The following is a 12,819-nucleotide window of genomic DNA, read 5'->3' as shown; positions in this document are numbered from 1 at the left end:
TCTGTCCTTCCCGAGTGTCTTTTACCAGGCCTCAAGTTATTGCATCACATCACACTCTTCTGCTTGCCACTTAAAACACACACACACACACACACTTCCACACAGTCCCTCATGAATTATAAAACAATTCTCCACTTGTCATCAGCGTGTCCCAAACTGACTGTTTGATCTTCATGTTGCTTCTTGTTGCTTATCATTAAATATATGTCCTATATGTTCTTGTTCCTTCAGGTGAGATGGAGGAGCTGGAGTCCCTGTGGCTCACAGGCATCTGCCACCATGAGAAGAATGAGGTGATGTCCAGTCAGCTGGATGTGGACAACATGGCGGGGGTCTTCTATATGCTGGGGGCCGCCATGGCACTTTCGCTCATCACGTTCATCTGCGAACACTGGTTCTACTGGCAGCTTCGTTTCTGCTTCATGGGTGTCTGCTCGGGCCGCCCTGGCTTTGTCTTTTCCATCAGCAGGGTGAGATTCCTACTTTTCATTTTGGTGTACGTTGGAGTCCTAGTTTCTCTCCAATCCCAAACAATTTTGAGGAGCACAAGACAGATGTCACAATTTTATTCATATGCTTACCATTATATTTTACAAACATTATTATTAGTAGTTATGTGAGGAGCAGAGTTTGGACACAAATGGAAAAACAGACAGTCCCTATACAAACAAATCCAACATAACCCAAGTGGGCATCGAAAACTAGACTCACAAATTAGACTCGAAATCTTGACTTGAAATTTGAAAGCACTAAACGGCGGTTATCGTTTGTTGCCCTTAAATGGTAACCGCTAGTGTTCCAATGCTAATTGCGAATGCTAACCAATTAGCATAGGCAAACTTATGGTGTCTAAGAAGTCATATGTACAGAAGATAATAAATAACAAGTGGTTATATCTACGCCAACTCGCGTTCAATATAAGTAGATTTTATTTTTTAATCAACTTGAATTCTAGCTTATTAAAGATGGTATGTTCTCACTAAAAGTCATTCAGGCATCTCTTAGCAAAACTACAAATAACTACATATGATAATAACATTTTTTTGTATTTATTGTAGGATGTAGTGATGGTAATAGGTTGCCATGTTGCTGAAAATGCGGAAACCTATGTAAAATACATACCCATATTGATATTAAATGACCAGGCGCTAAAAGCACCAAATTACTCTTGTGCTGGATATATATGAAATGTCAAAAGTGTTTGATAGCCTCACCTTTTCACGTTTGGACATGACTGATACGTCACTGTCATCGCTACTTTGATTCATTCATCCATCCATCCATCACTGAGCGTAATTTCAAGCAAGTGACCTGAATTCCCAGCAAAAAAAAAAAAGTGACATTGACCTATGACCTATTGACCAAAGCCATTTGCCATGTAAATACCAACATGTCAACTCGAGCCTTTCCGAGATTTTCAGCGAAAGGCACACCACAACCTTTAACGGGAGATCTCTAGTCTCTCAGCTTAAGTTAGAAACTTTTTTATTTTTGTCTGAAATGACCGCCCTGGTGTCCATAACTTCCGCATTTACAAACTATTCAGACAAAATCAATAAATTACTCAAGGAAATCAGCCTCACAAATGTCGAGGGTGGATTACTAGATCGCAAGAGAGCAAAGTCACCCGAGGTGTTTGATTTGCATTCCAATTGTTTTGACACGTCTCCGGTGTAATTCACTGTGTGCCTCTGAAGGTGAAGTGCCGCAGGCGAAAAAAAGCACGTGGCTAATTTACGGCACAGGGCCACTAGCGGCTGCCGGCTCCCTTCCGCTTGATATGCTGCTATGGCACCGAGGGCCGCAGAAAAACAATCCTGCTTTCTCATATTTGGTAATTTATGTATTTAAACTACAAGAGTAGGTTGAAATAAATAGCACAAAGGTAAGGTAACGTGTTTGGGAGATTATTTCGCTTTCGTAACGGTATTTCTTTGGCAATAAATGGTTATATCTGTAAGGAACATGCATCTGTTGGGCACCCCTACAAGACACGTGAATGGCGGGAAGAGATTTGTGATTTGTACGGGAAGGGACATGCTCCAAGATCCATTATGTTTTGAGTAACGATCGCTGGTTGCTCTCGTTCGACACAAATTACCTCCATCTCTGCTGCAAAGAGGCAACGTCAACGAACGTGGCATGTCCACACGCAGACATTTCGTTTCGAATGTAAAAATATTCAGGGGGAAATGATTCATTGAGCAATTTATTTGCGTATGCAAAGCAGAATCCTAGTAAAAACAGCTGATGGAAACAGTGTAAATTATGGTTGATTGTGTTTGCACGTGCTATTGTCTCCTTTCCATTCAGTTTTCTTCTTTGCTTCTGCTTTTCTAATTTCACAGCTTAATCCAATAAATGTTACTGTTATTATGGGCAATTATCATTTGAGTTTGGCTGTTGAAAAATCAATCATCTGCCACCCTTGGTGGGAGTCGCGTGACTTCAAGGTTGGTTAGTGCCCACCCCTTTGGAGACATTCGACAAGCTTTGTTGGCTTTTTCCCGCAGGTCACCTGTTGCTTTAAGCCCCTACCTGCACCACAGCTGCAAATTAATTAAAAATATTGATTAAAAGGCCCCTAATGAATTTCGAACAATAAATATATAAGGGTTGGTAATTACTCCTTTTCCCCCTGTCGTTGCCACCTTCATTTGCATGGAGTATCACACAGGCGCTAGCAAATTATGATCTGCTGCTTGTCGGCACTTTATATGCACTTGTACGCAGGGAGCAGCTAGTTATTTGTTGATTTCCTGCCTCCCTGTACCAGCTTAATCACTTATAGATTTTACTGCGATCCCTCGAGAAAAAAAAGGCCACAGTTATTGCTATTTGCCCAGCCTACCCAAATAATCAGCGACTGTAATAAAGGGCCAGCAGCAAAGTGGTACATTTTGTGGAAGAGCAGCTGCTGCATATGAAGCCTGTGACTTCCAAGATTTGATTTGGACAGTATTAACTTCTCAGCCATTCACAATTGTGAGCTAATGCTACCTATTTATGTGCGTAAGTGCCCTCTCACACAGGGCCAATTCTGTGGCGCCGCTCATTGTTAGTGAGGCGCTGATATCACAGTCCAATTTTCATATTCAGGGGTTATTTTCTAAACTCGGCTGGTCATAGATCCCGTTTTGATTGGTAGTCTACTTTTCGACAAATTTTAAGGAGGGTCAATGGATCCTACAAGTGGGTGGTGATAGAAAAATTTCAAAGTGGATCAGTTGACAGCCACCTGACCTTTAACCTTTGTTGAGTTGGGACCTCTGCAACTGCTCTTTACCAGTGGATAGTGCATCCGTTTCTTTCCTCCCTTATTTATATTCATCCAAGAATACTGACTAAAATCATTATGTGCAATTGATCTGCGCCTTTACTGTCCCATCTGTCAAGGCTGCTTTGCTCTCCTATATATTCGCTTGTATCGGAATATTGTATCGTACATCACCGGATGCAAATGAAGCACTTTATCTTTTTGTCACTGGAATGCTCAACTTCCTACTCGGTTAGATATTTTTCTTTGGCTCTGGGGCTGGTGACATTGAAGGAAATTTAGTGGTATCGTTTGAAGGCTATTTTCGACCAAATTCTAATGGCGTCAATGAAATGTATTGACTCAGGGATTTTTACACATCCTTTACTCTCTCGCTACACTGTCCGCTCTGCATCTGCATGGTGCTCACGTGCACATCCCCATGTTATCTTGCTGTATATAAGGGTTTTACCTTTTTAATATATTGAAGTCATTGTGCGTGTTTGGTGGAATAATTTTCATCATCATTTTAAAATTACAATGATTAATTATTAATAAGTATGTATATCTTTTATTTAGTACAGATAAGTGTGATGGAAATCAGGAGTACCAAAATCTCATGGGGGGCTAAAACTCACTTTTTGCCTGATGACATAATTTCAATGGCAATTGTATTTAAATAAGGAATACCCAAAACACAAAAGGGAAAAAAAAAAACATTTTGTTTTTGGGATGGGAAAAAATGCAAGATGTGCCAAACTGCGCCCAAATGGACACGACCTTAGAATGTGTTTTTCTGTGATGACTGTTTTATTTTACCATGTTTTTCTGACTATAAGGCATATCCTTTAGATTGCTTCAAGTGTGCCATACTGTATGTATGGCTGTCGAATTGAAGTTGCATGAAGTATGAATTATCTTCTTGTAGTGGTTTGTTTCTCAATGTGTAGTAATGTGCCTTATAGATAGAAATTTCCCCAAAACAGACCCGCGCCTTACAATCCAGTGTGTCGTATAGTCTGAAAAATATGGTGCTACATTTTTGAAATATTCACTTATTTACACTGCTTATACCTACATTTTGTCTCACAGGGCATCTACAGCTGTATTCACGGAGTACAGATCGAAGAAAAAAGCAGCTCGGCATTGAACTCCCCATCAGCTACCATGAACAACACTCATTCGAACATCTTGCGGCTCTTGCGCACCGCCAAGAACATGGCCTCTGGAGTGAACGGCTCGCCACACAGCGCTCTGGACTTCATCCGTCGCGAATCTTCGGTTTACGACATCTCGGAACACAGGCGCAGCCTGGCGGGCCACTCGGATTGCAAACCGCCCTACCTACCGGAAGATAACATGTTCAGTGACTACATCGGCGAGGTGGAGAGGACGTTTGGCAACGTCCACATGAAGGACAGTAATCTGTACCAGGACCACTACCTGCACCACCATGGTTCCACAGTTGGGCTCAGTGGACCACCTACCAACAGGCCCCATAGTTTGGGCAGTGCCAGTTCCCTGGAGGGTGGAATGTTTGACTGTGACAGTCTCGGAGGCGGGGTGCCTCCTATTTTCACCACCCAGCCCTGCTCAGCATTGACCCACAGAAACATGAGCAAGTTTGACCTTCTGTCTGGACAGACTCCCCCATCGGGCCAAGGCTTTAAGTCAGGCTTGCCTGACTTGTATGGGAAGTTTTCTTTCAAGGGCGCTGCCTCGAGTTCCACCTACATCCCTGGTCCGAGTTACTGTGGAGGGAGAGGGGATGACGATGGGAATATCCGATCTGACGTCTCTGATATTTCTACGCACACAGTGACCTACGGGAACCTCGAAGGTAACGCAAAGAAGCGCAAACAGTATCGCGATAGCCTGAAAAAGAGGCCGGCCTCTGCCAAGTCCAGGCGTGAGCTGGATGAGATTGAACTGGGCTACAGGAGGAAACCCTACCACATCAGCCACCACCACTACCACAACCATCGCTCTGCCTCACCACCGCTTTTGCCATCCGAACGGAAAAGGGGAGTGGGGGGAGGAGGAAATAATGATACAAACTATCTCTTCAGAGAAAAGGAGAGCGTTCGGGACTTTTATTTGGACCAGTTCCGTCCAAAAGAGGGTGTCCCTCAGTGGGAACACGTAGATCTGACTGAGGGCCCTGGAAACAGAGATAGTGGAGTACCAACTTGCACGTCTCTGGTTCCGGTTGAGGACTTTCTCAAGGGCAAACCCAAAAAGTCTGACTCCAAAAGTGGCGGAGGTTCCGGATTGGCAGGGGGAGAATGGGAGTGCAGGAACTGTCGGTCCGGTGTAGGAGTGAAGCAGATGTCCATGCACGGAGGAGGGGTTGGGGGCGGTTATGGCGGCGGGATGAGCTGCGGGTCCTCAGGAGGCGGAGGAAGCAGCCGCCCCAGCTCCGCAACTTGTATGCGCTGCGAGGGTTGTAAAAAAACTGGGAATCTCTACGACATCAGCGAGGACAACAACCACCTCTTGGAACAGATTGGTGGAGGCAAAGGCGGGGGAGGAGGAGGCATGGGTGCAGTCCCCCAGCCGCAATCTCAAGCGCTGCAGAGGAGGAAGGGCGGAGGGTTTGGCAAACCACTCAGGCGGCAGCATTCCTATGACGCGTTTGTCGACCTTCAGAAGGATGACTCGGGCGGCATGGGGAGCATGATTGGCGGCGTTGGAGGAGTCGGGGGCATGAGTGGGCCAGGTATGGGAGGAATGCTACCGCCTCCCAGAAGCGTTAGCTTAAAGGAGAAAGAGCGCTACATGGAGGGCACCAGCCCCTTTGCACACATTTTTGAGCGTCACGGGGGCTCTGAGAGGGAAAGGGACCGGGACCCTTCGTTTTATGGAGGTGACGGCCGATTCGGGGGCCTGTTCAGAGGAGGCGAGGGCCTCCATCGTCGCTCCGTCGGAGAGCGAGACATGAGGGACAGGGATAGGTCTTTGATGGAAGGTGGAGGTGGGGCAGCATTCTCTTTATCCAAATCGCTTTATCCCGACCGGGTGAACCAGAACCCCTTTATCCCCACATTTGATGATGATCAATGTCTCATGCACGGAGCCAAACAGTATTACATGAAAAAGCAACAGCAGCAGCAACAGGCTGCCAAAAACAGCCGAAGTGACTTCAGGAGCCAGTTAAGCACGACATCTTATCTGCCGGCCTCTGCCACGTCCGGCGTCATGTCCAATGTGTCCCCCCGATTCCCAAAAGAGCTCAGCCTGGGTGGGCTGAGCCACCACGGCTCCATGCTCGGTGTCGGCCCGCCGCGACCCTTCAATGGAAGCAACGGCCATGTCTACGAGAAACTGTCCAGTATCGAGTCGGACGTGTGAGGGACTGAGACGGGATTCGGGATTAGCGATGGAATAGAGGTGTGTAGTGTTAGGAGATCAGGGATGTTTTTAAAGACACTGTCCACACACTGCCTCTCTATCCCATACTGAGACTGGAATTTAGGGTACTCTGGGTGAGAGCCAAACGTGGTGTCAGAAACAGAATGCAAACTCGAGTAATAGAAAAATCTATATTTTGCAAGCAAATCTTGGTAAACAAAAAAATCAGGACACCTTGCTGAAGCGGGGGCTGCGACCCCTCTCTCACAAATGGCCAAAGCTACTCTACTTTTATGTCCAGTCACAGTATTAACATGGCCCCATCAACTGGGGAAATGCACTCAAGTCAAGCCTCGCCTTTCATCCGGCGAAGCCGCAGTCGACTCGCTCGGCCATTATCACTCATCTTTCTTTGATATCGGACGTGCGATCACGATGAGATTTGACGGCAGCTCCAGAGCTCCCGCTGAGCGCTTACAAGGGAAGTCTGCAAGATGGGAGGCGGGACGGGCGGCCCATCTGGGCCCTTCTCGTCTCGGGAATAAGACATTGTCGCCTCGCCGGAGTGGCGGCACGGATTACCCGTTCGTTCCTCCCGCCTTCTCCAGCGGGTTCTGCTCATCTCTCCATCCTGAACTTGTCCCGCTCTTCTGTTGTTCTGCTCACGTTCCTCATCCTTTCCACACAAACAGATTTGTTTGCGATAGGAAATACAATCAGAATGACAAGACATACTTCTCGAAAGGAAGAAAAACAGGGTATACGATCAACAATAATATGAATAACATTGTGAATAACAACAATGATTGTGATATCACTGCTTATAATATCATTGATTTTTAAAATGCTTTATGTTCAATTGCTGTGGTATTTCATCCCTGATTTAGTACAGGCCGGTCGGGCGACCGCCGAGCCACAAAGACTGAACTCTTTAGTTGCCCGTAGGATGTTTTACTTCATACGAGTACAGTACATATATTTTCTCCTTAGGGATCGCAAAGACTCTTACTTTGTTACCGTTTTGAGATATTTCAAATCAACCGCGCGTAGACCTGTGCGTGTTTAGTCAGAGCCTGAGAGCTGCAGATGCTGAGAGAAAAGGACGTGCCTTAATGGTCTCCAGTGGAAGTGTCCTCCTGTTCACGCGGTCACGCAGCGGCGCCAATACTTGGTGTTCTCTTCACGTCTGCGCGCCAAAACCGCAGTCAAAAATTTACAAGCGGCTCGAGGTGCTGCCTGGCAGCGGTTTCGATACAAGATGCTGCAGAGTTTTATAACTTCGTAAAAAATGATTTTATGAACCTGTACGCCAGTTCTATTCAGGATGTCCCACACTGTCTTGGAGGGGCCCACTTCACAGCACGGCGGCCTTCTACTTAGCTTCTTTTTGATTCAGGTTACACGATAACAGTCACCACCTGCTTGGCCTCTCACTAGTGTTGCATCTGACATCCGTCGTGTCCCTGGTCTGGGAGGTAAATTGAACTCGAAGAGGGGGAAATGTCGCCCTGTGACAATGATGGTCAGACTACGGTGAGCGGAGGGTTGAGGAAAGGCCGCGGAGGTATCAGCCTCCGAGCGATGTAGATAGTTTTTGATTTGATTTCTATTTCTTAAAGCTGGCGAAGCCTCATTATTGCACAGGACCTTTACCTGGTGTGGGTTCAGGCACTCAGTAGACATGCCTTATCATCCCATCACATACACCCTCGATTCACAAGAGGTGTCTGCTAATGACTCATCATCTAACTGTACAGAATCAAAAAAAAGCCTCTATTAGCTATTTAAAGGTTCGATCTTCAATTAGCTGGTGGTGTCAGAAGTTCAAGGGCTGCAAGAGATTGCGCAGGAGCGCTCGGCCAAGATTGGAGCCGCCGGAGTGTGCGGAGCGCCGACATCTATCTTATAACCTCATCTAAATGCACCACTGTTATAGGTGAGTGCGTGTTGCGTGAGTGATGATGCAAGTCACAATTTAATGATAACAGCATTTTTTTTTTCTCTCCCTCAGACTCGCTGATTACTATTCATAAATTCACAGGTAACGGTGTAATCGTGAGATTGATAGTTAGCCTTAAATCAGCGCATCTCCCATACAACCACGACCGAATAAAAAGACTGAGATCTCTGGAATTTTTTTACGTGCACATTTTCCGATCAAACCATTATCTGCCAAGCGAGCGGGGAAACGGGAAATGAGGAGGAAATAAGAAACACTTTGGCGATGGCGTCTTAGTCGGCATTACTATGTTAAGCTTTTACTTGTAAATAGTATATTCAAAAACCTCTTTTCACTTTGTACAGTTAACAGACAGACAGGATGTAACTTTCATCAAGTGTTACAGCAATTTAAGAAGTCAATTGAAAAAAAAATAGACGGAGAAAAATGTGCAGAGTATAGTTAAGACACCAATAATACTCATCTTAAGTGATGTAGTTCAACCTCTTTACTTTACGCTCATGTTACGGTCAATATATGAATTCTGTTAAGGCTTATACTTTTTCTTCTGTTCGCTAAGGTGTTTGAGAAATCGATAATTTACCGTAGGTGTAGATGTCTGGTGATAACAAAGGGGGACGATTTAGTTTTAGGTCTTTGTTAAGTTTCCCTCGAATTGTGTTAGATTCTCTCTTTTTAAGGCGAGCTAGACTCCATGCTTTTTTCGAGCTCAATTCAAGTATCGACACATTTATGTAATACAATATTACATGTATGATATTTGCGGATAGAAGCGGCATATCGCGAGCTTTCATTTTAGACGGCGATCCTTGTTCAGCTCTTACCACATCATTGTGTTTTGTTTCTGAGCTTTCATTTTTTTCAAGCTGGGCTTTAATGGTGATTGCACACAGAATTTAGAGCCATCGTGGGCCCGGCCTATCCTGTTCCCTCTTTATCATTGGGATAGACATCACTGTGGTAAAGAAAGATGTATGTACATAAATTTGTGTTTGTGTGTAGGACACACAAGCGCACACTGGACGTTTTCCGGTGTTGATGCTGTTAATATTGCTGAGAATGTCAGCACAACATTGTGGAAAAGATCTGTGTGGGAATACATTTGAAACTGAAATGCATTGGTGCAACCCCTTATCAAAAGTGAAGCATTTGCTGGTTTTCTTTAAACATAGCTTTACTTTAGGGAAGTCAAATGTTGATTTATTTTCGCTCAGGTTAGTAGACTTGACGCTACTATAAACTCTAATGCTTTGCATTCACGTGTCTTTTGCCTGCGTTTTTGGCTTCGATTCGTCATCCTTAAACCAAAGTCAAGATTTTGGTCCTCTTCAAGATTTTCGCTTTGCTCTCCAAATGCTTGACTAATACATAAAAATATACACGACATACGGTAGTGTGTTTTGCAAAAATTCCGTTGTTTTCATAATTCTGTAATGAATTATTATAATGAATGTTTCTCAGCAGAGCACGGGCGGCTAGTATTCACTGATGTCAAAGGAAGACGTCATGTTGTGTGATCATTACTGATTATGCAGGTTCACGCTTTCTGGTCAATGTCAGTAAAACTGGGTTACACAGTTTTTGTTGAATTTGCTCTGGCAGCTCTTTGCAACCCAACTAAAACCGGCCATGTCACGTCTTTGAGCGATAGGATGAGTTTTCACTACCGTGGAATAATTACAACCTTTGAAAACTTTAAAAAATGCATACAACAAAGTAGAGCTCACTACTGTATGCCCCTGGTTGGAAAATTAGGAGAAAAGCTTGAGTCTTTTTAATATACTATCATACCAAATTTGTGACATTAGAACAACAAACTTAGTGGTGGCCCAAGATCGTTTCCGCAGCACGGCGCATCTGTCGTCTCATTTGCAACAGGCCTGTGACCAAACTAGTCACCTTGGTGCCGTGGCCTTGAAAGGCTTGGGAAGTCAAGGCGCACGCACACACTATCACCGAGCACTTCTGCCGTGCTGCCAGCAAGCGCCGTTTGGACAGCGAGTAAGCTGCCTCGTCACAAATCTTTGTTTCCCTTCAGCCCAAATTGGTCCCAACCTCGCTTGTCTGCACAAGCACGCCACAACACATTTGTTTAAGATGCTTCGTGTCGAGAAAGACATTGTTTTTGTGTGTGTGTGTACACAACAAGGTCGTGCTAGGTTTGAGTTACTGGAACACCCTGGAGCTAGCTGATGTAAATAGCACCCAAGCTGACATCTATGACAAGCAGAAGACAGGAATCGGTAAAAAATACGTTTTGGGGAGCTGATTGTTTTGAATGATCTTCATCTGCAGTATTTGTCAAATAACCTTACTTTTGAACACTTGATTTCATCGCAATCAGCCAGAAAGACTTATACTGTGATACTACACGATTCTTGCTGGGGATTTTTACATAATAATAGTGCTATAAACCTCCAAGATTTTTTTTAAATTTTATTTTCAGCTCACATTTGACGTTTGGTTGTGGGTGTAGATGTATAGTGCTACTGATTTATACAAATGCAGATGCATATCATTTCAACTAAAAGACAACACTGTTTTGTTTGTCCATTTTCTTAATTCATAAAAGCAATTAGGTAAGAGAAGGGGTTGCTCCTAAATGTATTTCACACCGGGACTGAGTTTATAAAGTCTCTCATTTCCACCTAAAAATACACGACCTGATTCAATTTACTGTGGCTCCACAAAATGGCAAATGTGAGTACTAGCAATTGTATACAAAATTCTGTACACGATTTGCTCTTGGCCACTCTTTTCTCTTTTTGTGGCACTTTGAGATAACACCAACATGTTTACATAAAGGAAACAAAAATTACACGAAAAAACTATTGTACAGGTTGTGTAAATACTATTAGAGACAACATTAACTTTTTTTGTATGGAATCAGTAATCTCAATAAGAATTAACCATGTCATGGCAAAAACTGCAAAAATGCATCACTATGGTACTTCTAATAAGGATAAAGACCTACAATTATAAGTGCTTAATTAAATAAGACTATTCTTTCTCTTTGTACATGAACAAAATGTGTTGAGTATTAATAATAAAATGCTACAAGTTTCACGCGAGTGGTGCTGAGTCTTTTTAAGATTTTGTGTTTTTGTTTGTCATTATTGTTAGCATTGTGATATTTTGAGATCAGGATTATAATAGCTTTAGATTGTTCCCTATTTTATTTCCTTTTACTATTTTCAATTTTAATTCGCTTTTAGAACAAATTTGTTAGTCATTTTTACTTTTTGAAAATGCTTGGTTATAGTTTAGTTTTCATCAGATTTATTTATTTGTTGACAGCAAAATTTTATTTTTAATAAGTACATGAGTACTGATATCGTGTAGTATAATAAAATAATTCTCAAACAACTAACCTTTCTTCTGTGGCTACAGATGTACAGGAATACTAATAAATATTTTAAAAATAAATCCCAAAAGCTCATGTATTCTCTTAATTGACAAAAAAGGAAAAAAATAACAATATATTTGAAGGGTTTTGGTTGCATTTTGATTAAAAAATAAGTTTGATATTTATTGGAATCCTAATTTTAGATTCTTTTAAACTCTTGATTCACCTTGGCATTGACCTAGACAGTCTTTAAATGTAATCAAGGTTTTTTTTTCCCATTCTTCTGATAGTTCAAAAATAAAACGTCTTTTTATTCATTTTGGGAGTGAACAGATTTGCGAGAACACTTATAATCTAATAATATAGTTTGACTAACTTATCTGATTGTTTTTTTTTTTTGACATTCCCTTCAGCTCAGCTCCATCTAGTGGATGCATAACGCAACCCCAGCCACTACCGTAGCTTCTGTTTTCTGCGCCTTATAATGCAGTGCACCTTATATATGGAAACTGTTTTCAAATATGCCGTTCGTTGAGGGCGTGCCTTATAATCCGGTGCGCGGAAAATACGGGAGTTGTTAGCAACTGTTAACTGTTAGCACTGGCCTCTCATTACTCAATGTATTATGATGATGCTGATTCTAATTGATATTAGCATTTTTAATTATTACACTAGCAGGTGAGCAGAGGAGCGGCCTGCTACAGAAACAGGGGCCATATGGTGGAGCGGGTGGGTCCGGGTCCATCCCCTCCACCATCCACACTGCTGCTGGCACTCCACTAAGCTTTGTGTGATGCCATCCAGACCCCTCAGGGTGCTCTCATGCTGCTCTCGCCGCCTCCTTGCTCTGCAACACTCAGCTAGAGTAGTCCTGCCCCTTATCTTTACTTAAAAGAAGTCCGAAGA

General features: G+C 43.3%; 1 protein-coding gene across 1 annotated transcript in view; it reads left to right on the top strand.

The window, feature by feature from the left end:
- grin2ba (glutamate receptor, ionotropic, N-methyl D-aspartate 2B, genome duplicate a) overlaps nt 1-11,633 on the top strand; it is a 100,405-nt gene extending 88,772 nt beyond the window's left edge. The window contains exons 16-17 of the mRNA XM_088436870.1: nt 232-470; nt 4,349-11,633. Of these exons, the coding sequence (XP_088292996.1) occupies nt 232-470; nt 4,349-6,607 (2,498 nt within the window). The 3' untranslated portion in view covers nt 6,608-11,633. The remainder of the gene's footprint in view (nt 1-231; nt 471-4,348) is intronic.
- Nucleotides 11,634-12,819: the final 1,186 nt, after the last annotated feature.

Source organism: Hippichthys cyanospilos, chromosome 16 (genome assembly GCF_059441005.1).
Source record: "Hippichthys cyanospilos isolate Australia breed blue-spotted pipefish chromosome 16, RoL_Hcya_1.0, whole genome shotgun sequence".
NCBI lineage: Eukaryota > Metazoa > Chordata > Actinopteri > Syngnathiformes > Syngnathidae > Hippichthys > Hippichthys cyanospilos.
Note: the sequence above shows the minus strand (reverse complement) of the source record. Positions and strands in the feature narration are given on the sequence as shown.